This window comes from Mastigoproctus giganteus, chromosome 9 (genome assembly GCF_048544385.1).
Source record: "Mastigoproctus giganteus isolate SK-2022 chromosome 9, ASM4854438v1, whole genome shotgun sequence".
NCBI classification, from domain to species: domain Eukaryota; kingdom Metazoa; phylum Arthropoda; class Arachnida; order Uropygi; family Thelyphonidae; genus Mastigoproctus; species Mastigoproctus giganteus.
The window spans coordinates 188069732-188097536 of record NC_143583.1 but is presented as its reverse complement, the minus strand read 5'-3'; the positions used below and the strand labels follow the sequence as shown (position 1 = coordinate 188097536).

Sequence of the window (27805 nt, the reverse complement as noted above, 5' to 3'; positions counted from 1 at the left end):
CCTATGCACCAACAACTACCAAAAAAAAAAAGAAAAAAAATTTGGAGAAGGGGAAATCCACAGAAGATTCAAGATGATGACAATTAAGATAAGATCTTGCACCAGTCTGCAAATTAAATGATCACCCTTTATATATATTTTTTTTTTTTTTAAATTTTTTTTGAATATTCAAAGCCCCTGATTAATGTGGATCAATGTTCATGTGAATGAATAAATGTATTTTTTCTTATTTTCTAATTAATTCTTCATAGGCAAAGCACAATGGACAGCTGATCAGTGTTGGAGAGCAATAGCTGGACTTTATTTTACATTGATTGAACTCAGTTAAAACAAAAAAAAAAAAAAAAAAAACATAATAAAATATATTAAACTTGTGCGTGCACATGCATGTGTGTGTGTGTGTGTGTGTGCAATTGCCTACCAAACACTAAAAGAAAATCGGAGTTTACAAGCCATTTATGAATATTTTTTCCAATGCTAATTATTAAATAAATACATTAAAATAGTATATTATTAACAGTAATGGGTATTTTTCATTTAAAAAAAACACTGATTACAATTTTTTTTTACCTAATAAACTGTTCATTAAAGTACAGCAAGATCTTGCTTTGGCAGACTATTTGGGGAAAAGTCTGCCTGCTAAATCCAACTGTTTGTTAAACTTGAAAGTTTTTTTTTTGCTATCAGGAAAAACTGAAAATTAAAAGGATATGAAAAGTACTCTGAAATTTTTTTTTCCTGATATTGTTACTTTAGTAGCAATGTTTTTAGAATAAGAACAACAAATTAAGTGTATTAACACACAGTTTACTAAGCATACATTTATTATTCAAGTATATAAAAAAATAAGTAAAATGTGAGTAAAATAAGTAAAAAATAATAACATAAGTAAAAATAATTTCATAAATAAAGTTTTTGTAGGATATTCAAAATTTTTATTAAGTTCTCATCCGACCCCTATGCCAGGGGTTGCAAACTTTTTTGAGTGAAGAGCCATTTTTGATCTAATTAAAAAAAGAGAAAGAATCCAAAGAGATGCACCTCAGCTCAAGCTGGGAGTGGGGGGGACGAGAGATGGAATAGAGTGGGAAGGTGTTTATTAAAAAATATATATTTTGAAATATTATTTATTAATACTGAAAAAATGTAACAAACATCCAATCAGGTACAAATTAATGTGACTTTTGCTGATGAACTTCTTGAGCAAGTGTCTCTCAACATCATGTGAGTATGTCGTAATTAAACATGCTGAGCTTTAAACATGCTCGCATTGTTCAGATGACGGTTTCTTGATTTATTTTTAATATAGCTCATGTTCAAAAATATTTGCTTGCAGAAATACGTCGAACCAAAAACTGAGAGAAGTCCAAATGCAAATATTTTCAAATTTATATATGGGTCAGGTAAGCTACTCCACGCATCGAATACAATTTGGTCTGCATTTTAAAGTCATCTATCGCCATCCATTTGTGTAGAATTGCAAGGGCGGCCTTTTGCCTCTCCAAATCCTCAATTTCAGTTTTAAGGCATTTTAGTCTTGCACTTCACATGTAACTGCGGCTCTAAGGGGATTTTTAAGTCCTCTAACTCCATTTCAAATTGTGCTTCATGTGAGCTGTAAAGTTAATGAGCTGCAGTTACATGTTAAAAGAGCTGCATACGGCTCACAAGCCGCAGGATGCTGACCCCTGTCCTATGATGACTTCTTTTCTTCCTCTTTGTGTGTAGGTTGCTGAATGACGTTTCTGAAGCAGCCACGAATCGACATATTTTGCTGGATTGAAGCGGGTCAGTGGTGGGCATTACAATTTTAAGAAACAGTAGTGAAGAAACTGTTTTTGTCATTAACGAAGCACTGGTTAGGCTGGCGATCAGATTCATTTGTGAAAATCCTCGTTCACATTCACTCGATGAAATTGGTATCATACTCAGAGTGTTCATCAAATGCTTCAATTCTTCTGAAATCTTCTTATCAATTAGGTATCCACAAATTGCATCTCTTTCATTTAACTGTAATCTAATTGACAATTTTCTAACTTCACTTTCAATAAATGCCAACAATTCATGTTTAGAAGGATTGATACCTTCGTTGTCCTCGTTTTCCATCTCTCATCATCAGTATTGTCACTAGTTCTTAAATTTGAATTTTTTTCTTTTTTTTTTTGAAACTGTCCAAAATGTCGGTGTCATTCAGATACTGTGACGCAGTAAACAGAGATAAGAAAAATTTACAGAAAAATGTGGATAACTCACTTCCACGAAACAACAGATGATTATTTGTCGGGGCAAAAGAAAATCACTTTTCTAATTCTCGAGAGGGGCGCTTACGGTTGATTCACAAAGGTGTCCAGCTTACGGCCCGCAAGTAAAGTGAACTAAAACTGTGGACTAAAAATATAATTGTGTATTGTACTTAATAAAATTTTCAAATATTTTCAATTTTACTTTTATAAGTAAAATTTAACACACTAAAGAAATCTAACTTTGAATTTTTTTGAATATGGCCCCTGTTCGGGAAAAGGTTGGACACCACTGCAGTAGGTGGTTGTTGTTATTTGGTTTTTAGGAGCATTAGCAACTAAGGCCATATTGCTCCGGGGATATGCGGTGGTCATTCCCTGACCATTCCGCATCCTCCGTATTTGGTGGTCACGGGCTTGAACTTCGGTAGCCGGTATGCCGCATCGTTGCGTACCGTCCCAAAAAAAGCACTGTGTGTGTGGTGTGTGTATATATATAATTATACATATATATTTGAATAACATTTAAATATAGTTGGAAACGGAATCTTTGATAATAAAAATAAAAAGGGGTACAACCTACATCAGAGGCAGCAAAAAGCATATTCCTCTACATGATGCTTGAAATATAACCATATAAACTAATTTATTTATATATATATATATATATAACAGTTTGAAAGAAATAAAACTCGAAGATACATATCATCTTTAAAGTTGTCAAATGTTATTAAAAAGTGCTGCACTTCTGAACAAAAACATTACACACTGCAATACTTTATTTTACTATACTTCTTGTGTGGAACAGAGGAGCTTTAAATTTTGCAGTATCATAAAGTAGCAATGGAAACTTACTAAAACTTATTTGGAGTGTGCCAAGTTCTCCAGTAACTGGAAGTTCAGGTGACTTTCTGAACATCCAGATGTCACTGATGTCTAAAGGTTAGTGTATTATTTAGTGATGTCTAACAAGCTGGTTGTTGTTGTTATTTGGTTTTTAGGAGCATTAGCAACTAAGGCCATATTGCTCCGGGGACATGTGGTGGTCATTTCCTGACCTTTCCGCATCCTGTATCTGTATTTGGTGGTCATGAGCTTGAACCCCGGTCTGATCAAGAAGCGTGTGCTACACACTGCTGCTCCTGCCCACCTGGCTACGGAGGCGCCAACAAGCTGGCGTGTTACTTACTGATGCCTGTCAAGCTAGTGTGTGATAAAAAAAAAAGCTGGTTCAGTGGACATTATTCCATTATTTCTGAAGTATCCCTTAGTTCAGGTCCATCAAAGCTAAGGTTTAATATAATATAATGTAGTGACATTGTTTTTGAAAAACAATCAACCAAATACAGTAGAGCTTCAATTATCCGGAATAATTGAAGTCAGGCCTATTCGGGGCAGCCAAATTTTCCGGATAATCGAACTGAAAAATTTTATGGATAATTTTTCTGGTAAGATTAAATAAATTTAATCTAATTACTTAAAATAAATAAATTTGATTAAATAAGATTAAATATATTTAATCTTACCTAATTAAATTAATGAGTTAATTAATTACTTAATTATTTAATTTAATCTTTAAGATTAAATTAAATGATTAAGATTAATTAAATTTAAAAAAATATAAACTAATCTCGGAAAACAGAAACATCCATCCAGGCATTTTTATGATTTTTATACAAAACAGGAAAATTGGAAAGATTTTTAAATGCACTCAGTTTTTTCGACTTACTGATAACGAAGATGGACAATCTGCACATCCCATTACATTTGCACACATAGCAATTGTAACTCGCTATTTTCTCATCTTAAAACCTGGTGCAGGTATTTTTAGTGGCTAGGGATTTTTTCAGTAATGCCTTCCATAACATCCCCAGGGGCTCGGCACACCCAGGGGTCTGAGCTGGATAGCATCATTCTTCTCTTTCTTGGTAATTCCCTTCTACTTCTGCCTCTCTCTCTTTCAGTAATGCAGAAATTGTTTTTGGTTGGTGCAGCATAAACCTCGGGCTTCCTTCCACTGGCGCCTCCGTAGCCAGGTGGGAAGGAGCAGCAGTGCGCAGAACACGCTTCTTGATTAGACCGGGGTTCGAGCCCGTCACCACCAAATACGGATGATGCGGAAAGGTCAGGAAATGGCCACCGCATATCCCGGAGCAATATGGCCTAAGCTGCTAATGCTCCTAAAAACCAAAAAAAAAACAACAAAAAACTTCCTTCCACTATATAGCTAATAATAATAATAAGCCTGTCTCATCAACATTATATACATTTCCTTTCTCATAATCTGCTTAACTGAAGCAAACTTACTTTTAAAGGACACCGCTGCCCATTCGTCTGCAGAAAGTTTCTTGCCTTGAATGTCTAGTCCATGTATACTGTCTCAGTTTAAAATTTTTCAGCCAACCTGTGCTTGCCTCAAAATCTTCATTACCTCTTAATTTTCGATTAAAATCTAATGCTTTTTTCACACAACATTGGACCAGACACTGGTTCACCTAAACTTCACTTCTGAAGAAAACAAAACAATAAAGTGCACTGTCTAAAACGGCATTTTGAGGTTTCAACATAGTCTTTTTCCTGGTAGATCCTCTTACACTATGCATAATCGACACAAATTCTGTTATAGCATTGGAATTTTTCTTGATGTCGTAAATTGTTGAAGTCCCCACATTAAACTCTTTGGAGAGATTTTCTAAATTTTGACCATTTCTACACTATGCATAATTTCCATTTTTTGTTGCAATGTTCAAACTATGCATTTTCTTTTCATTCACATTTTACCGTAAAAAACTGAGAAAAATAATAAATCGCACAGTTTCGGGCCGATATTATTCTTACCGAAATTGGAGCTAAACTAATCTGAAATCCCAGAAAACCCAGTAGTCTCCGTGATGTTTTTCTAAAGCACATTTCTGAAGGACACATAGAATTCTACAGGACACAACCATAAAACAATTTGCTGTTTTTGGTTTATTGGCCTTTTTGTTTGTACAATCTGTTATAAACTCGAGTTTCGCTTATTATAATCAAAATTCAATTTGCAAACGTGATTACTATAATCGGTGCTTACTGTACCACCATTAATTAAAAAAAATAAAAAAAGAGGAAGAATTATTCCGGATAACTGACATTCTACTGCAAGTTATTTATCTGATAACTTAAGTTTCACAAAACTGTTCGTGTATGGATCTGGCGGACTTCCAAAATCAGATATTAATGTTTCTTTTTTTTTTTTTTTTTTTTTTATTAAATTGGTCAAATACACTGAAATACGTGTGTGTGTGTGTGTGTGTGTGTGTGTGTGTGTGTGTGTGTGTGTGTGTGTGTGTGTGTGTGTGTGTGCATGCAAGAGAGGGGAGGGGGAGTGTGGCAACATTTTCATTTTTTCATTCTTGTTTTGATAAAAACTGAGAACACAACATTATACATTCTCGGGTTTTTCTGAATTACAAATACCCACTCCCGTTATCCTGCCCTACTAACTCCTCCAGCACTTGACCTAGATGTGGTTATACCATACCATACCATTTACAAGCCAGGAACATTAATTGTTTTCTCACAGAGATTGAAAGAGGATCACAAAGTGAGTTGTAGCACTGGAGGGATTGTCACCACATTTCAGTTGTAGGGTATTGGGATGCATTCTCCCCATGGGGTCAGCCCTGGTACCAGGCTGAAAAACAATGTTAGGTTATTTATGAATCTGTGATAGCTGAAGGCAAAAGCCTTCTTGTTTTGGCCCCACACCTTCCTTATTTTTAAGGTTAGCAAAAATTAGTAGCTTTCCTCAATCTTTTCTCCATTTTTTTAACAATATGTTTTCTATATTTAATCACATGCAAACTGACCTAAAGATCAGAAGTAAGAGAGGAATAATCCTTCTGAAATCACAGCAAACAACAAACCATTTGACACTAACCCTTTAAATATAAACTGGTGGCTTACACATTATAAAAGTCATTTTCATATTGAAAGCAGCTTTAAAAAAATTGTTAATATGAATATCTGGGAAGAAAACTTTTCCTGAGCCAAGATATGAAATGCTAAATGGGGTTTGTTTTATTTATTAAAAAAAATGACAGTGCGGGTTTTAATGAAAATATGTTGTCTAATAAGATATTTGGTGTTTGGTAGCCAACAGATTAGTCAATTACCATACACACTAGAGTTTACATTTGGATAAATTGTCTGTGGTCACCAGGCAATTGTGTAGTGCAGTGTTTCCCAAACACTTTTGCTCTTGGACCCCTTTGGGCTTTGAAAAATAACCACAGATCCTCACATCCTAGCTCACTTAAATATGGAATGTCTGGTGATATCTATGCAAAATTAAAAATCTATATTTCAGAACTGATTTATTATATGTTTGCAATCTCCCCTTTTCAGACTGACACAAAAAATAACTAAATAATAAACTGTCACAATGAGTATACAATCAATCGTACCTCATAGGCTACTGGTGTGAAGAATGGTGGTGTTTTTTCGTCTCACAAAGTCCTTTTAAGTTGGGAATGATTGTAGACAACTGAATTCTCATGTCAGTGCAACATCCAGTCTGTAAAATTTAGATTTTGATTAAAAAACTATATAAAATTCAAAGTAGCCATTGCAGAAATTATCCATGGATCACCCTAGGAACTGTTTGCAGATCCCTTGGGATCCACAGAGCACAGTTTGAGAACCACTGGTCTAGTATATCAGAGTCAAATATTTGGCTGTCATCTTAGTCAATATCAGAATAGTTCCATTATCTGTATTTTTAAGTCTAAATTGTAAACAAAATTTGAAATGAAAAACTAAAGAGATGGGTTTAAACTTATTTATTGTTTCTCTTCATTTTTTCTTCAAGTTTTCAATCAAAGATACTTTACAGTAACCTATAGTTTCTAAACCTGTGTTAATTTGGAAAACCCATTCAATGATATTAATAGAACGGTTTTAGCAGGAATTTAAACCCGAAGCTTGATTATTGAAAGGCAAGGTTGTTCAATTTATTCACATTATTATTCTTTTGTGGATGCCCATGCAGTATATTAAATCTAATATGCTGTGGTGTCCCTCTCATTCAGGAAATGACTGAGTGGAAATGACTAATAAAAATTACCATCTCTTGGAGTAACAAAAAAACAATCTAATGTATTTTTCTCAATACGCAAATAATAATATTTTAACTTGTAAACTTTTCTCTAATCACGATTGTGGGTTAATCCATTGTGGCTACCTTTGTGGGTTAATCCCATTAAGATATAACTAAAATTAAAAAACAGTATTTCTCCACAATATTTATTTGTATAAACAGCATCATGTTCCAGGACCTATACCAATTTCTTGATCAGCTACAAACTCCTCTCAGTGGCCAGGAGGTCCAGGCAAGCAAGAAAAATCATTTCTAGAGAATTTAAGTTGAAGAATAATATTTAAGGTAGCCAAGTCGAATTGAATACTAAAACATGTGGAACTGGAAGTCATTAGAAGACTAACTAGATGAGAAAAAAAAAAAATGTTGCTACATAGCAAAAACAATACTGGGAAGGACAAATTTTAAGAATGATTCTACAAGGAGAGCATAAGTTGACCTCACCAAGAATACAAAGATTTTACCTGAGTAGAGTTAAGAAGATAGCAGCCGACTCTGTTAAGAAGAAATTGTCACTTATGGAGTGGCAGCTGACTGAAGAAGTTAGGGTTCCTATGCAGAGTAAGAGAGTGATTGATTAAATGGTTAAGTTGAGCAAGAAGCAATCGTTGGCAGATAAATATAATGTTTTGGCTTCGGATTAAATTTTAGCATTAATGCAATAAGTTCTCATTAGGCGATCATATAACGGTGACTGAAAAATGTTTTTATTTTGAAATACAGGTGAAGATAGGACATATTTTATGAGTACAGCATTTATAAAGAATGGGAAACCTCTCACACGATCCACAGCAAAACATTTTTATGGAAGATTTAGGAGAGAGAGAACTATTTCTCTGATCCTTTATGACCCTTGATATGGATTAGATATGCAGATGATTTTTTGATATGAGAACATGGGGAGACACAGTTAAAACAATTTCATGAATATATGAACAATAGACACGGAAATCATTAAATTCAAAATGGAACAAGAAGGTGGAAAACTGCCGTTTTTAGATGTCTTGGTGCAGAGGGAAAAACAAAATTCAATTATCACTCAGGTGCACAGAAAAAAGACAGACTCCAGATATTTATGTTAATTTCATGTTGAATCATTCCATAAATATCAAAAACATTATTATCAAGGCATTATCATATAGAGCATTAATAAGTTGTGATTAGGAAAAAGTATTATTATTATTATTATTATTATTATTAGCCGTGTAGTGCAGGGAAGCCTGAAGCTTATGCTGCACCAGCCAAAACAAAAATTCCCTGAGTTACCCTGAGAGTGAGATAAGGAGAAAGGAATCACCAAGAAAGAGAAGAATGGGGTTTGTAAAGCCCATACTCACCAGATGTCAGCCCCTGGGGTTATGCAGATGAGGAACTTAAAAAAAATCTCCTTAACCCTTTCTAACAATGGATTTCCAAGGTGCATGGTTGACAAAAACCATACACAGATATTAGCATTAGTAGAGGCATATGATGTAAGAAAGCAAGCTTATGCAGCATCAGCCAAAAAAAAAAAAAAACAAAAAAAAAACGCTACCATTTCCCCCCTCTGTTTGTTCCAAATACCTGTCCAGTTCAGTCTTAAATTTATTTAGGCTATCAACTTCCACAACAAAAGATATAAGTCTGTTCCACTAATCAACTACCCACTGGCTAAAGGCAAACTTCCAGACAACTATCCTACAACCATCTTTCCTAAATTTGAATTTATGCCCTCTCAGGTGATTATTCTGAGAAAGAGGAAGAATCCCATCAGCACTGAGCATACTCAAACCATTCAAGGTTTTATACACCTCAATCAGTTCACCTCACAGGTGCCTAGTCTCCAGACACTGTAATCTGCAAAACTTAAACCTTTCTTTGTAAGAGCAACCCTTTGTTCCATTCACTAATCTTGTTGCCCTTCTCTGTACTCGTTCCAACAACTCTACATCCTTCTTAAAATGAGGCCTCCAGACCTGTATACAGCACTCAAGGTGTGGCCTGACCATTGCCTTATACAAAGGAATAATCACCTCCTTATCCCTGCTAGAAAAATTCCTGTATATCATTGACAAGACACCACGAGCTACAAGACACTGTCTGCACTGCTCAGAAAACTTCATATCAGCCTGCACAATTACTCCCAGGTCCTTTTCATTCTCTACCACTGTCAGTGTAGTACCACAGAGTTGATATGTTACTCTGGTGTTACTGCTTCCCATATGTAGTACTTTACATTTGTCAATGTTAAACTTCATTTGCTACCTCTCAGCCCATCTGCTCAACTTTTCTAGATCCTGTTGCAGCAGCGTACTGTTATTAGTGTCCTTAACAACCTTGCCAACCTTTGTATCATCTGCAAACTTGGACGTTAAGCCTGATATACCATCATCAATATCATTTATAAATAGAGACATTTTACAAATATCATTTAGAAATATATAAAAGAAATTTCAGGAATGCTAACTTAGTTAATAACAATAATATACAGAATGGGTAAATTTAAAAAAAAAAAGCTATCACAATTTCTTACATAAAAGGAATAAGAGACAAAAACATGAGAATATGCAAAAAATATGGACTGGATGTGGTTTTCAAACCAATAAACAAAATAGGCAATTTTCTGAGGAAGCCAATTTCCCAACAAAATGCAGACACATTTTACAAATGCACATGCGGGAATGTTTACATTGGGAAGACAGCAAGGTTATTTTATACGAAATTGGGCGAACACTAAGCATGTAGCAAAGAAAATTTCAGAAAATCAGAGATCACAGAACATGCCTATATTTGTTCCTCTGCTTTTAATGGAAAAAATTTTGAAATTATTGGGGGGGAGGATTTTAAAATAAAAACTGAAGAAGCTATGTACATAAGAAACTTTAAAGATAAGAAAACAGATTTCCCTTTTTTTACTTGTTTGGCCGCCAAGAGGAGTTGGCATGTGATCTAGGGATCGGTATAGGTCCCAGAGCATGATGCTCTTTATACAGGTAAATACTGCAGCATAGCAGGCTTTTTTTAACTATAGTTTTATCTTAATTATATACTTTTGTTTAGGCGATTTTTACAACACAGAACAATAAGGATTATAAAACATCAAGAATTTTTTTCAGCACTTGGATTTCTATTGCACAATATAAAACCAATGGGATCACAAATTTCTTTAAGTTCCATAAATCAACTTTTCCGAAAAGAAAGAGGTAAAGCTCTCAACAATAAATAATTCCAACTTAAGACTGCAATACAACTTTCACTCATCTGTCACTGGTAAGGACAGTGACACTTCTTTCTGATATCTTTCTAAACAAACTTTTGAAAAGCAAAAATAGTCTTGTATCCTTCACAAAATAATTCTTCTATATACTGTTAACAAATAAATAATGATCACATACCTGTGACTTCCATTTCTTAATTCTCTCTCAAACAAAATGGTTTATGTTGGTGTGCAATTCTTTTATTCAAATTGTAGATATTGAGGTGAACTCCTCTTATTATTTTACTAATTCAAATTGTAGATAACTTTCACAGTGTGCTCGGAAGAGATCATTCAAATAATCTAAATCACATGAAAACAACTTGATATCTTCAATAAGAGCACATTAACTAAATTAATCATTTCTTAATGGCAGCACAAAGTTATACAATTCAAATTGCAAAACTAAATTTTAACCTTCTCATTCACAGTTAGCAAGCTTTTTAATTTATTTTTCACCATATATTTTTTCCTTCCCTCATTACCAAAAACAGCTGTTCTAACAACATTCTATAAATTCTAGGTTCTCAATATTACACTATTACTGCTATTTACTCTCTGTGGAAGAAACAGCTCATTTGTAAAAATATCAAAACATGAAATTCTTCAACACTTCAACGTTTCTAATATGTCTATTAGATTTTTATTCCTGTGAAAATGAACAATCATAGTACTTCTGTATACAGTAGAGCCAGTCTCAGAAAAAAGGTATTTGCATAAGTGATAATAAACCAAAAAGCTCTACTAACCATTTCACATCAAAGTTAAATAGAATCAAGGAATGTGTCTCTGCAGAAGATTTTGGATAACCCAATATAAATCATTTGGCTTAATTCGTTGATATTCACATATATTTTTGTTCCAGGCTATATGCACATATTACATTCAGAATCTATTGATGAAATTGTGCTGAGAGTTACTGGTATAGAAAGTATCAGGCAGATCAGGCTACAAATGGGCCTGGAAAATTTGAACATGCTCTTTACTTTTTTATTGTTGTAGCCTTGCACTAATAAGCAAAAGTCATTTCCATGTATTCTCTGTTCATATTAGACCAAGGGAAATACAAATATCGATTTCCTCAACTGTTCAACACAAGTTTATATTGATTACCATGTTTAATCCCAAAATACACATTTTTTTATTTTTTTTTATTATATTCTGTAATATTTTTCCTTCACTTTTTTCCCCCCTTAACAACAAAGCTATCACAAATGTAGCAAAGCATATCAAGGTTATTTATGAGTCTCATGTCAAATTGCACCACAAAGCTTGTGTATATAGAAATATAGTTTCAGTTGGATTGTTCTGTAAAAATTAAAAGAGTTCAAGAATAATACTCCCTACTAATGTGATGTCTGCTTACATACTAATGTTATCTTGCATTGTGCATTATCCACACTTCTGGAAGATTCTCTGTTAGCATTCATACAAGAAAAATCTGTAAATAGTGGTTGGCAACCTCATAAACAATGCAGTATAATTTTTGGGTACTTTATTTAAACATCATACCAAAAAAAAAAGTATGTAATTTTACAAAAAAAAATATGTCACTTATGATCTCAGAGTACATGAATTAATAAACAGACATATATAATGAGTCAGACTCCAAAACTATTGTAGGCCTGTGTTACATATTTTAACACATATGCCACTGATAATTTGCTGTATATTTTTAGTCAATTCATAAAACATTTAGACTTAACCAATGTTTCATACATTATATTAGCATTAGCATTAGCAGAGGCATATGATGCAAGAAAGCAAGCTTATTCAGCATCAGCCAAAAAAAAAAAAAAAAAAAACCCACTCCCATTTCACCCCTCCGTTCGTTCGAAATACCTGTCCAGTTGAGCTTTAAATTTGTTTAGGCTATCAACTTCAACAACAAGTGATGGAAGTCGGTTCCACCAACCAACCACCCGCTGGCCAAAGGCAAATTTCCGCACATCTATCCGACATCCGTTCTTCCTCAATTTGAATTTATGCCCTCTGAGGTGATTATTCTGAGAAAGATGAAGAATCCCATTGGCATTGAGCATGCTCAAACCATTCAAAGCCTTATACACCTCTATCAGATCACCTCGCCGGTGCCTAGTCTCCAGACTCTGTAATTTGCAAAACTTAAGCCTTTCTTCGTAAGAGCAACCCTTTGTTCCATTTACTAATCTTGTTGCCCTTCTCTGTACCCGTTCCAGCAGCTCTACATCCTTCTTGAAATGAGGCCTCCAGACCTGTATACAGTACTCAAGATGTGGCCTTACCATTGCCTTATACAAGGGAATAATCACCTCCTTATCCCTGCTAGAAAAATTCCTGTATATCATTGACAAGACACCATGAGCTACTCTTGCAGCTCGTCTGCACTGCTCAGAGAACTTCATATCTGCCTGCACAATTACCCCCAGGTCCTTTTCATTCTCCACCACTGTCAGTGTAGTACCGCAGAGTTGATACGTTGCTCTGGGGTTACTGTTTCCCATATGCAGCACTTTACATTTGTCGATGTTAAACCTCATTTGCCACCTCTCAGCCCATCTGTTCAACCTTTCCAGATCCTGTTGCAGCAGCATAGCGTCAGTATTGTCCTTAACGACCCTGCCAACCTTTGTATCATCTGCAAACTTGGACATTAAACTTGATATCCCATCATCAATATCATTCATAAACACCGAAAACAACAACGGACCCAACACTGAACCTTGAGGAACTCCACTAATAACATTAGTCCACGTTGAGCAGTGTCCATTGATTACCACTCTCTGTCTTCTGTCACTCAACCATCCCCTTATCCATAGCAGCAATTTGCCTCCAATGCCACACTGCTCCAATTTGTGCAGCAGTCTTCCATGTGCAACAGTATCAAAAGCCTTTCTAAGATCCAAATATATAATATCAAAGTTATTCCCTGCATCCAGTTCTTTTGTGACTACATCATAGTATCCAATCAAATTGGTCAGGCAAGACCTGCCCTTAACAAAACCACGTTGCGTCTGAGCTATAACTGAATTCTTGTCTAGATGATCCTGCAGTGCTTCTTTAAACAGTGCCTCCATTAATTTACCTGGAACAGAAGTTAAACTAACAGGTCTATAATTACTTGTGTCAGCCTTTGATCCTCCTTTGTGAATTGGGGTTACATTTGCACATCTCCAGTCTATGGGTACCTCCCCTGAGTCCAAAGAAGCTCTCATAATTATGGCTAGGGGTTTGCATACTTCCTTTGCTGCCTCCTTTAATATAACTGGATAGATCCCATCCACCCCAGGTGCCTTTTTTATGTTTATCCTCAACAATCTCTCCTCCACTTTCCTCTCAGTTATTACAAAATCATCCAGCTCACTGCCAATGTTTACTTTACCTACATCATTCTCCTTCCTGAATAACTCCTCATGCGTGAATGTAGATGCAAAATACTCGTTTAGATTGTTAGCCACCTGAGCAGGATCCTCAACTGTTGAACCATCAATATCCAGTGGACCAATCTGATTCATCCCTTTCCTTTTCGAGTTCAAGTATGTAAAGAACTCTTTTCTGTTTTTCTTTGCATCCTTTGCCAAGGATTTTTCATAGTCTGCCTTTGCCTGCCTAATCTCCTTTGTGACTTGGTTACAGACCAACTTATATCTATCATAGGCTTCCATGTCACCCATTAATTTGTATGTATCCCATGCATTTTTCTTCTCTGCCACATGTCTCATTAGTTCATCTGACAACCATTTAGGCCTAAACCTTGAACAATATTTCTTAGTTGGTATGTAAAGCCTGGTAGCCTCCAAGATTAGTTCCTTGAATGCTTCCCATTTTGAGTTTGCTGTTGGTAACATCATCAGTTGGTCCCACTGTATAGAATTTAAATACTGTCTCAGACCATCATAGTCGCCTTTACGAAAACAAAAACCCTTCCCTTTACCTCTGATGGTAGTTACCTCCTTGAGTAAATCCCACTTCAACACACTGTGATCACTGCCACCTAGTGGTTCATTTATCTGCAGGTTCTTAATGCATGAAGAATCACTACTGATAATCAGATCAAGAGTATTGCTCCCTCTTGTTGCCTCACGAACATGCTGAGGTAGAAAACAATCATCCAATAAATCCACAAAAGCCTTGCTAGTCTGCGAGTGACCAACCCACAAATTCCAGTCAATATCTGGGAAATTAAAATCCCCCATTATAAGACTCTCTGATTTACTGGCCCACTCTATTTCCCTGTACAATATCTTATTATACTCATCAGAGTCATTAGGCCTATAGCACACTCCTACTCTCAATTTTGATTTCCCTATGCTTATGTCACACCAAACTGACTCGACACTGCCCTGTCCATCGATGTCGACTGGCTTCACTTCCTTGGACTTTATGTGTTTCTTAATTAATAGCATAACCCCTCCTCCCCTCCTGTCCTGTCTATCCTTTCTATACACATTGTATTCCCCAAATTCCAGTTCCGCATTACTTATATCTGTGTGACACCACGTCTCTGATATCCCAACAATATCTGCCTTTGATGTTTTGAGCAATACCTCAAATTCATCAAATTTATTTACCAAACTCCTGGCATTGGTGTACACGCAGGTATACATGCACCTGTTTCTATTCTTAGCTACCCTAACACAACCCATGTGTTTACTTGTACCGCAATGACTACCAGCAGTCTCTGAAATATCCTGCATCTTGTTTTTCAGACTTCTGCTCATTTCAATAGAAGCAGTGCAAGAATCACTTCCACCTCTGCCACTGGCTACTGTTAATCTATTAGTCCTTGTATCCCCCCCAACTAGCAGTTTTCCGACCCACCTAACACTGCCTCGACAGCATCAGCAAAAATTCTTGCACTCTTTCTATTTAAGTGTATCCCATCCCTGTAGAAGCAATCTCTCCTGTTAACAAGTACAGTCCAGGCTGAAAAAAATTCTACCCCTTGAGCCTTGCACAATCCCTCCAGGGCCGAATTGATCGACAAGGCTCTCATCATATACTCCCTCCTATCGTGTCTGGGCAGAATTGCAGACACTTTCAAGTTCAACCCTAATTCACGGCTTTTTTTCAACAGTGACCTGTACTTGCTAAGTAATTCCGCCGGTCTCCTACTCTTAATATCATTAGTGCCAACGTGTACAACTATATCACCTTTTGTGCCCTTAAAAGATGATATCCGCTCTACAACGTCATCAACCTTTGCCCCTGGCAGACATACCCTGGTCCTATTCCACCTATCCTTTTTACAAAGGATGTTCCCCGTTTCCCTGACAATAGAGTCACCAACAACTACTAGTTCCTGTGGGACCAGCGCATTCTGCCTAGGGGGCTGCTTCTGTGTTGCCTGATGACCAAGTGCAAACTCTGGCGTTGATGTGGGCAGCTGAGAGCTTGATGGGCCCCTCAATTTATTTCCTTCGAGGGCATCCACCCTGTCCTTCAAGCTCTCATAAAGGCCCATAACAACGCTGAGTTGTCGCCTGATTTCCTTGCACTCCTTACATCGTGCACACACAAAGACATCCCCCTTGGCAGTATCATGTCCCGTACCCGACTGCTCCGCAAACATCAAGCAAACAGTGCATTTTAATAGACTGTGATTCAGAGGGCAACTGCCCCCCTCAGTTCTCCCCTGAACCACAGCACTCCCATTAGCTTGAGCCTTTTGCTTTGCTGCTCTGGTCAGAGTCATGATTCCGATTTAATTCAATAAAATTCAAAACAAAAATTAAATCCTTAAGTTATATCCCAAAACAGTTATGTTATATATATTTTTTTTTCGGTATCTAGTGTTTTCTTACGAGTTCCCTTTATACAACTTCCGTATCACGTGTACCACTATAGTTATGTATTAATTATTTGTTAGATTAAGTCGTTATATATATATATATATATAGAGTTAAAAGTACAATTTAATTGACAATAAAGTTTATCAAGATTAATAGATTTACTGATTAATTGACAATATTATATTATGCACTATACGACACTAAGCTTATGCTATCGTGTAAAAATGGCGGGAATTCACGAACGGTATTTCTACGGACTCGTAAGTATTGATTAGCTTCCAAATCTCGCTATCTCAATTTAGAATAAACTAAGGATCCTGACTAGATCTATAATCTACTTATAGAAGATAATTTGATATAACAGTTGGTTAATAAATCGACTAAATTTGGTTAAAAAAAAATTTGGTTTGTGACACGTGGATTTGATACCGTTACCGATACTAAGTAATATCTACAAAATCTCTGTCTAAGTTAAACTTTAAACTAAGTATCGTAACTAGGAATATAAAGCTACTCTAGAAAATAAGTTAATATGACAATTTAAACTAATAAAGCAGAAAATAAATCAGGAAAAACTTCTCTGTTTGAAGAGCTTTAAGGAGCAATGACCGCACAGGCTAATCTCGCACCCAGACCCAGACACATATCTAAAAAGAATAAATGCACAAGGCGTAATAGGCTATGAATTGATAATTCACTATAAGAATAACAGTGATATATCACCATATTTTTTACTATTATGGAAAAATATGTGATATATCACTGATATTCTTATAGTGAATTACACCAATCCGTAGCCTATTAAAAGCCTTGTGCATTTATTCTTTTTAGTATTATTAGTATGCACACCAACTGGCATCTCTCATATTGTGGAGTTATACTTCACAACTGGGTTGGCATGATTGCAACACTGGGGTAACTACTCGCCCACTGATAATAGGCCAAGAAGCCTTGAAACAGTGATGCCTGAGTGGTGATATCCACCAAGAATAAGTAACAACAGTGGAACTTACTCGCCAATAAGTAAGTCTCCATTGGGAAGACTTACTTATTCAAGGTAGTGCAATACATGGTAACTCGTTGTGAAGGTGTGCTCAATTAAATCGATGCTATTTATACTAATTCTGTAGTTTTGTACTACTACTATGGAAAAATATGGTGATATATCACTGATAATCTTATACATTATATCTACATTTATTTTTAAAGCATTCCAATATAGCAAAAATTTAATGGTATCATGGAGAATGCCATATTTAAATTGGGTTTACCATATCTGAATACTACGTTTAGGGATTCAAAAATCTGGATGAAACACAGAATTTTATTATTTGTAAAAGTCTGGGCTTTGTCATTAAATTTCACATATACTAAGTTCAGGTGTACGTGAAATTTAATATCTTTAAATCTAAGAATATACAAAATCTTTTCTACTCACTTAAAATAATTCAAAACTGCAGCAAGATCCACTGCTATGCTTTGTAGAGATGGAAATTGAAATCTGCATTAAGGTAAAGAAAAATCACATAAAAATTACATGGTGCAATATATCAACAATAAAACCAGTTTCCTATTTACAAAATCTATTACATAAATGAATTATGTACTTCAGTTTTGTGACTCTAAATTGACAATTTAGTGTCACAAAACTTAAGTACATAATGTTGAATATGATGGATGCACTTGCAAACTTATATTTAATTTATATTCAAATGGCATTACAGTATTAGTAGTAGCAACTAAATGACTTGATCAGAGACTTGGGCTTACCCAAAGAGAAGGCTGAATTACTCTGATCCAGACTACAACAGTGGAACTTACTCGCCAAAGGTGCAAACATTACAATATACTGTAAGCAAAATGAAGTGTTTTCAAGATATTTTACAATGGAACAACAACATGTGTGTCTGCAAAGACGTCGTTGGTCTTATGCATGAACTGGACATTGATCACAATATCTCTGAATGCCGTTTGTTCGTTGATGCGTCAAAGCTAAGTTTGAAAGCAGTATTTGTTGGCCTGAAAGAAACTTATGATAGTATGTCCCAGATTCTTGCTGCTATATGTTACAATGATTATGGTTGGAATATTTGTGGTGATCTCAAAGTGATTGGACTGCTTATTGGGTTGCAAGTTGGTTTCACTAAATACTGTTGTTTCCTGTGTTTGTGGAATAATTGTGCAACAGCCAAACACTACATCGTACAACACCGGGACAAGAGAGATGAATATATTCCCGGAAAAAGCAATTTAAAGTATGTTCTATTGGTTGATCTACAAAAGGTTTTTCTTCCTCCTTTACACATTAAGCTTGGACTGATTATGAGTTTCACTAAGGCACTAGATAAAGAAAGCAAAGGATTTGCATATTTACTGAAAGTGTTTCCAAATTTATCTCAAGCAAAGCTGAAGGAAGGAATTTTCACAGGTCCTCAAATAAGAAAGCTCCTAAAAGATGAAGAATTTCAAAGAAACCTGAATGATCTTGAACTGGCTGCATGGAGATCTTTCAAGGCTGTAGTACATGGATTCCTCAGAAAGAGAAAAAAAGAGAACCATGAGCAACTGGTGACAAACTTGCTGAAATGTTACAAGAACATGGGGTGCCGAATGTCATTGAAAATACGTTTCCTTCATTCCCATCTGGATTTCTTTCCTGAAAACTTAGCAGATGTCAGTGATGAACAAGGAGAGCACTTCCACCAGGACTTATCTTCAATGGAAAAATGATACCAAGGTCTCTGGGACTCTGCCATGATGCAAGATTACTAATGGTTCCTTAAACGGGAAAGCAATCTGGAGTATAAAAGGAAATAATTGAGTGGGAAGCATGTCTAAGTAACATAATTGTGTGTAATAATTACAACCATGTATGCTGATATCGTATAAAAATAAGCAATTTAAAAAATGTGTATATCTTTTGAAGTAGACGTGACAGAAGTAAAAGATTGATGTTTCATAATCAGGACATTAATTTTGTTCAGAATAACCAACTTTCGTTCCAGAGGAATGACGAAAAAATAATTTTGTCTTGTAGTGTTATTGTCCGGTGCATTAAATCTGAAAACCATTATATCGGGGTCCGTTGAATGGAGGGTTTACTGTATAATTAATTTTTTTAAAATATACAGATTTTTTAATATTTAAATTTTTTTATTATAAATATTAAACATGGTTCCATACAACTGTGTTTATTACAAACAGGGGCATGAGTGCTGCCAGGTTAATGAGTTTAACAAAAAATGTCAAGGAAAAAGTAAACTACTCTCCGATACACTTTCTGATATTAAAGCCTTAGGAATCATCATGTGAAATTGAAATTGTTGCACAAACATAATGACACTTTTGTCAGGGAAAATTTGCTGATATTTTATGCTGGTCTGCCTATTTATCATTAGCATTAATAGAGGCGTACAATGCAAGAAAGCAAGCTTATGCAGCACAAGCCAAAAAAAAAAAACACCCCTCCTATTTCACCACTCCATTTGTTCCAAATGCCTGTCCAGCTCAGCCTTAAATTTATTTAGGCTATTAGCTTCCACAACAAAAGATGGAAGTTTGTTCCACCAAACAACTACCCACTGGCTAAAGGCAAATTTCTGCACATCTATTCTACAACTATCATTCCTCAATTTGAAACTGTGACCCCTCAGGTTCTTGATCTGAGCAAGAGGAAGAATCCCATCAGCATTCAGCTTGCTCAACCCATTCAAGGCCTTATACACCTCAATCAGATCACCTCACAGATGTCTACTCTCCAGGCGCTGTAATTTGCAGAACTTGAGCCTTTCTTGGTAAGAGCACCTCTTTGTTCCCCTCACCAATCTTGTTGCCCTTCTTTGTACTCGTTCTAGCAACTCTACATCCTTCCTAAAATGAGGCCTCCAGACCTGTACACAGTAATCTAGGTGTGGCCTGACCATTGCCTTGAATAACAGGATAATCACCTACCTGTCCTGCTAGCAAAACTCCTATACAGCAGACTCTCGATTTACCCGGATCGGATTAACCAGGACACTTCAAGATTCCAAATTAAAAAAAAAAAAAAAAAAAATCAACCAGAAATCATAAAATTCAAGTAATAACTAGAATAGTATAAACAGATGTTTTGCAGCAAATCCGTAAACAATGGACAAGAAGCAGTGTTATAAGTCGGTTGTTGGGAGATTTGCATGTCTATTATCTTGCAACCCCCGCTGTCTTCACACCCACCGCTCAAAAAAAAAAGAAAAAAAAAAAGAGAGACCAAATGTTTAGTTTGTTTTAGTGCGTCGAGTTGATTTTTGGGTTCTGTCGCACTGCAAAAGAACAAATTTTGTTTCGTTATTTATGTCAGGAATGTTGGAATTTATTTTTATAGTAGTTTTTTTTATTTTTTTGTTTAGAAATCACAAAAATGATGGGCAAATGCGAGAGTTCTGCTTTCAATTAAACAAAAACTTGAAATAATTCAAATGTTTGAAAACGGTGCATCTGTTAAATCTCCAATGAAATATTATAATGTTGTTGAAATTGTAAAAAATAAAGGGAAGCTATTCGATTTAAAATCAATATCGTAAAAAATAAATGCGTGTCCAATACGCACTACTCCGTACTGGACAAGCAAGTAGTGCGTGCATGGTAAGTTTTTTATCTATTGCCATACTTTTTACGTAGGTTGTTGAACATTTTGTGATACAGTAAGTCCCCGATTTACGTAGCTTCGAACTTACGTTACGGTATTTATATTTTTTTTATATGACTGAAGATTTCAGTGAAGGGGACACACATTTCACTATAATAATGTAGAAACCCACATAATTCCAGCTATCAGTATCATCGCAAATGCAAGAAGGTCAAGTTCACTACCCGTTTATAATGAATTGCACTAACAGAAAAGCCCAGTAACCCAGAAAGAGCAAATTGTTTTTATTGTTTTATGGCAGTGACCTCCAGAAATGTATTTTAGTAAAATGAGAGCTCCCGTGGGGTGGTAATAGTGAGTTTTCGCCTTAACCCTGTGCAGTTCTTTTCAGAAAATTTAATTTTGACTGTTATCATCGTGCCGACTAAGAGAATAAGTGACAGCGGTACTAGTAAATCTATCAAGAAAAGGAAAGCTATCGATTTGGATAAGAAAATTAAAATAATAAAGATGTATGAAAATGGACGAACATTAACAATTATCGTGCGGAATTCAGATTTGTTAGTGGCAACAGTGAACACAATAAAGGAGAAAAACAGAATACAAGAAGCAGTTGGCACTAATGAAGTTCGACTATAATAACCAAGGCTACAAAATCCAAATCAGTTCTTACAGTACAAAAACTATATAATATCAGTGTAAAAACACCATAGACAAAAGACAGTACAAAATCATGCGTTTTTTCTTCCTTTTATGTTTTCTTTTCTTAAAGTAGTAGCCAGAGTTGCCACTCTGGCTACTTCACCGCTATCCCCAGATAAAGTTTTTAATTGAACTAATTAAAAATACATAACTATTTTTCTTCTAAAGATATTGTGGTTTTTAAAATTTTGTCATATCAGGGATATAGTAGCAATATTTTATTTGGCATTCCCAACTTACGTAAAACTCAACTACGTAAGAATTCCTGGAACGTATCTCTTATGTATGTCGGGGACTTGCTGTATTTTTGGATTAACTGGGAAACTGATTATCAGGGAATTTTTTTTTTTACTATCTATCCCAGAAAATCGAGGGTCTACTGTATATCACTGACAAGACTCCATGACCTGCCCTGGCAGCCTGTCTGCGCTGCTCAACGAACTTCATATTTGACTACACAATTACCCCCAGGTCTTTTTCACTTTCCACTTCCCTGAGTGTACTACCACACAGTTGGTACGTTTCTCTTCGGTTATTGCTACCCATATGCAGTACTTTGCATTTTTCAATATTAAACTTCAGTTGCCACTCCTGCACCCATTTTCCCAATATATATACAGGGTGATTCACTACCAGTGCGACAAACTTGCAGGAGGTGTAGGGGGCACAAAGACGAATCGGAATCACATAGCACTGCAGGGTCCGAAATGCCTTCTTCATGCGGTATAGGATGTTGAACGAGAGGTCACATGAACAGCTATCCCACTGGAAGTCAGCATTTGCGAACCAGTTCCCAAGGCAGTAGCATGGACGAGTATTCAAGTGTTGAACTAGCCGACATGCACCTCACGTATGGAACTGCGGACTGTAATGGACTGTAATTTTCCCGCACAGGCGTGCTCCTCATCATACGATTTTCACATGTGTGCACAGAAGGTTACGTGAGACTGTTTGTTTCACGAGAAGTACCATGAATCGAGAGCGAACGACGAGGATGCCAGACATGAGGAGAATGACCTACGTCTTGCAGAAGGCAATCCGAGTACGAGTACTCGAGTGATAGGCCAATGATTGGGTATTTCCCAATCCACTGTATGGAGGATACTGTCAACAAACCAAATGAGTTCATACCATCTGCAATGCATCCAATCATTGGGGCCTGCGGACTATCCACTCCGGAGGACTTTTGCTACTTGGTTTCTTCAACAGAGTGCGGCAGACAGCGCATGTGCTGCATCCGTATTGTTCACGGATGAGGCAAGTTTCACAAGAGAGGGAACCTGCAATCAGCATAACGCCCATTTGTGGGCTTTGGAGAACCCCCATGGTACACGAACACGTGCAACTCAACGCCGTTTCTCTGTCAATGTTTGGGCCGGCATTGTTGGAGACCACCTTATTGGACCGTAACTTCTGCCCCCTCGTCTGGACGGTAGGGCATACTTGATCTTTCTACAGCAAGTCTGCCCGAACTTATTGTTCCTCAGTCGTTGTGCCACTCAATGTGGTTCCAGCATGATGGAGCTCCCCCACATTACCCCAATGACGTCCGCCCAACACCTAAACGTTACATTTGGACAGCACTGGATAGGTCGTGGTGGTGCGGTTCATTGGCCTGCTAGATCGCCGGACCTATCATGCCTGGACTTCTTCTGCTGGGGTCAAATGAAGACATCGGTGTACGAGACCCCCATTGATTCAGTAGAAGACCTCGTCGCTCCCATCTCTGTAGCTGCCGGGGAGATTCGAGACACGCTAGGAATCTTCCAGAACGTTAGGGGATTCCATGTGGCGGCGCTGTGAAGCCTGTGTGACTGCTTCTGGTTGAACTTTCAAACACCTTCTGTAGCATGGCTTTTTGCCAATGTAAAACTTGTCATTAAAGTGATTTCTGTTACACTAACGAGTTGCTGTTTCTGTTCTTTTTCTTTGCTTCTTTGTTCACGCGACCTCCTGCATGACGAAGGCATTTTGGACCCTGCAATGCTGCGATTCCGATTCGTCTCTGTGCCCCCTACACCTCCTGCAAGTTTGTCGCACTGGTAGTGAATCACCCTGTAGATCTAGTTGGTAACAACCCTGCCAGACTTTGTATCATCTGCAAACTTGGACATTAAAAAACCTGATATACCTTCATCAATATCTTTGATAAATATACAAAACAACAATGGGCCCAACACCGAACCCTGGGAAACTCCACTAATAACATTTGTCCACGAAGAGCAGTGTCCATTGATTACTACTCTCTGTCACCTCCCACTCAACCATCCCTTTATCCATTGTAGCAACTTAATGCCATAACTCTCCAATATGTACAGCAGTCTTACATGTGCAACAGTATCAAAAGTTTTCTGAAATCCAAGTATATGATATCAAATTTATTTTTGGTTTTCAGTTCCTTTGTGACCATTTCATAGTATCCAATCAAACTGGTCAGACAAGACCTCCCTTTAATAAATCCATGCTGTGCTTTAACTATTACTCTAGTCTTGTCTAGATGATCCTGCAATGCTTCTTTAACCAGTGATTCCATTATTTTCCCTGGAACACAAATTAAACTAACAGGTCTGTAGTTACTTGTGAAACCTTTTGAACACCCTTTGCGAATTGGTGATACATTTCCACACCTCCAGTCCATGGGGACCTCCCATAATTATGGTAAGGGTTTGTTTACTTCCTTTGCTTCCTTTATTATAACTGGATAGATCCCATCGACCCCAGGTGCCTTCCTTATGTTTAACTTCAACAATTTCTCCTCCACTTTGCTCTCAGTTATTACAAAATCACTTAGCTCCCTGTTAGCATTTGATAAACTTCTGGCACTCCTCTCACTGAATGGCTCCTCCATATGTGAATGTAGATGCAAAATACTCATTCAGTTTATCAGCTACCCAAGCATGATCATCAATAGTCAATCGCCCATATATGTTAAGTGGACCAATCTGATTCATCCCCTTCCTTCTAGAGTTTACATGAGTAAAGAACTCTTTGCTGTTTTTCTTTGCATCCTTTGCCAAAGATTTCTCGTAATCTGCCTTCATCCACCTAACCTCCTTTGTGACCTGATTACAGACTAGTTTATACCTGCCATAGGCTTCTGTGTCACCTGATAGTTTATATGCATCCCATACAGTCTTCTTCTCTGCCATACGCTTCATTAATTCATCTGACATCCATTTAGGCCTAAACCTTGAACAGTATATCTTAGTTGGAATGAAAAGCCTAGTAACCATCAAAATTAAGTCCCTGAAGGCTTCCCATTTAGTAACATCATCAGTTGATCCCACTCTACAGAATTTAAAACTGACTGAAACCTCTTTAGTCACCTTTACGAAAGCAAAAGCCCTTCCCTTTAGCCTTGATGGTAGTTACATCTTTAAGTAAATCCCACATCAGTACATTGTGATCACTGTCACCCAGTGGTTCCTTTATCTGCAAATTCTTAATGCATGAATAATCACTGTCGATAATCAGATCAAGAGTATTATTCCCTCTGGTTGCCTCTCAAACATATTTCAGTAGAAAACAATCATTCAATAAATCCACAAAAGTCTTTCTAGTGTGCAAGTGACCAACACACAAGTTCCAGTCAATATCTGGAAAGTTAATATCCCCCATTATTTACTGGCCCATCCTATTTCACTGCACAATTGCTCATTATACTCATATTCATTAGGCCTATAACACACACCTACTCTCATTTTTCCTTTTGCAGTGCTTATTTCACACCAAACAGACTCAACACTGCATTGTCCACCAACATCAACTGGATGCACTACCTTAGATTTTATGTGTTTCTTAACTAACAGCATAACTTCTCCAATTCCTGTACACATTGTACTCCCCAAATTCCAATTCTGCACTGCTTATATTTTTGTGACACCACATCTCTTATATCCCAATGATATCTGCCTTTGATATCTTGACTAGCACTTCAAAATCATCAAATTTACAAATTATACTCCTAGCACTGGTGGACATGCACCTGTTCGCACTCTTAGTTACCCTAACACAGCCCATGTATTTTCTTGTTCCACTATGACTCCCAGCATTCCTGGGAATCTCCATTACCTTGTTTTCCAGGTTGCTGCTCGCAAGTTTTATTAACATTTTAGTCTGTGTATCCCTCCCAAGCTAGCAGTTTTCCGACCCTGCTAACACTGTCTCGATAGCATCAGCACATATTCTTGAACCCTTTCCATTTAAGTGTACTCTATCCCTGTAGAAGCAGTCTCTCCTGTTAACAAGCACAAACCAGGCTGAAAAAAATTCTACCCCTTGAGCCTTGCACAATCTCTCCAGGGGTGAATTGATTGACAAGGCTCTCATCATAAACTCCCTCCTATCATGTCTGAACCTATCCTTCTTGCGTAGTATATTCCCCATCTCCCTGACAATAGAGTCACCAACAATAACTAGTTCAGTGCATTCTGTCTTGGAGATCGCCTCTATTTTGCCTGATGCACAGAAGTGAGCTCTGTCGTTGAGCTGAGTAGCTGAGAGTTTGATGGGACCCTCATATTAATTTCTTCGAGGGCATTTACCCTACACCTCAAGCTCTCATACTTGATACTCTAGACACCTAGGGTGTTTAGAGTATCAAGAAATTAGGCACCACAAAGACATCATTCTTGGCTAGATCATATGCTGTTTTAGAAAGCTGGCAAACATTTAAAATTTTACATTTTTTGAGACTGTGATGCATTGGACAATCACCCCTTTGTTTCTCCCCCGAATCACAGCACTCTCACTAGTCTGCGATCTTTGCTTCGCAGCACTACTCTGGGTCATGATTTCCGTTTAAATACAATTTAATTAACAATGAATTTTAATAAGATTAATATTATTTTTGATTAATTGATAATACTATAATAAGCTAACAGATTTCTAATACAGTGCTTCGTATTACGCTGTCTAGTTTTACTTTATACCTTAAGCTATCACAGTTCGAGATATATATACATTAAGCTATTTCTTATCGAGCACAATATGGCGGCTAGTTCAACAATATTGGCAAAACTGGAATTAACTTCCACAAATCGCTGGTTAAATTCAAAATAAGAAGCTAACAAATGCTACTAAACCTATTAAATATCTTTGTAAAACACAATGTACTATGTTAATTAACGAAGAATATGGTAAAAATTTAAAAATACTTATCCCTTTGCAGCAGCCAAAAATCCACCAACTGTTCTCAATGTTGTTAGGCTTACAAGAATGAATTCAAAGATGGAGCGAGGGGTATTGGGGGTTCAGGGACTGATGGCAGTCATCGTGAAACAGGTGGATATATGGGATGCGTTAGGGTAACTAATAATAAGGATAGGTACATGTATACTTGAATGTATGCCAATGCTAGAAGTATAGTAAATAAATTTCATGAATTTGAAATGTTGGTCAAGACATCAAAGGCGGATATTGTTGGGATAGCAGAGACGTGGTGTCACACAGATATAAGGTATGCAAAACTGGAATTTGGAGAGTACAAAGTGTAGAGAAAGGATAGGATGGGAAGGGAGGAGGTGTTATGCTGTTAATTAAGAAAAACATAAAATCAAAAGAAGTGCATCCAGTTGATATAGATGAACAGTGCACTGTTGAGTCAGTTTGGTGTGACATACGCACTGCGAAAGCAAAAATAAGAGTAGGAGTGTGTTATTGGCATAATGACTCGAATGAGTACAGTGAACAATTGTACAGAGAAATAGAGTGGGCTAGTAAATCAGAATGTCTTATAATGGGGTATTTTAACTCCTCAGATATTGACTGGAACTTGTGGGTTGGTCACTCACACACTAGTAAGACTTTTTTGGATTTATTGGATGATTGTTTTCTGCACCAGCATGTTCAAGAGGCAACTAGAGAAGGTAATACTCTTGATCTGGTTATCAGCAGTGATCATTCGTGTATTAAGAATTTGCAGATAAAGGAACCACTAGGGGCAGTGATCACAGTGTACCGATGTGGGATTTACTTAAAGATATAATTACCATCAGGGATAAAGGAAAGAGTTTTTGCTTCCTTAAAGGTGAGTACAGTGGTCTGAGACATTTTTAAATTCTGTACAGTGGGATCAACTGATGATGTTACCAACAG

The 27805-nt window shown here is 36.7% G+C and overlaps 1 protein-coding gene across 3 annotated transcripts in view; it reads right to left on the bottom strand.

The window, feature by feature from the left end:
• The window catches only part of LOC150080956 (uncharacterized protein ZK1073.1-like), a 404766-nt gene that overhangs the window by 253806 nt on the left and 123155 nt on the right, over positions 1 to 27805 (bottom strand). For all 3 annotated transcript variants that reach the window (XM_090381331.1, XM_090381332.1, XM_090381333.1), the window contains one exon: positions 17822 to 17884. In XM_090381331.1, the coding sequence (XP_090237457.1) occupies positions 17822 to 17884 (63 nt within the window). The remainder of the gene's footprint in view (positions 1 to 17821; positions 17885 to 27805) is intronic.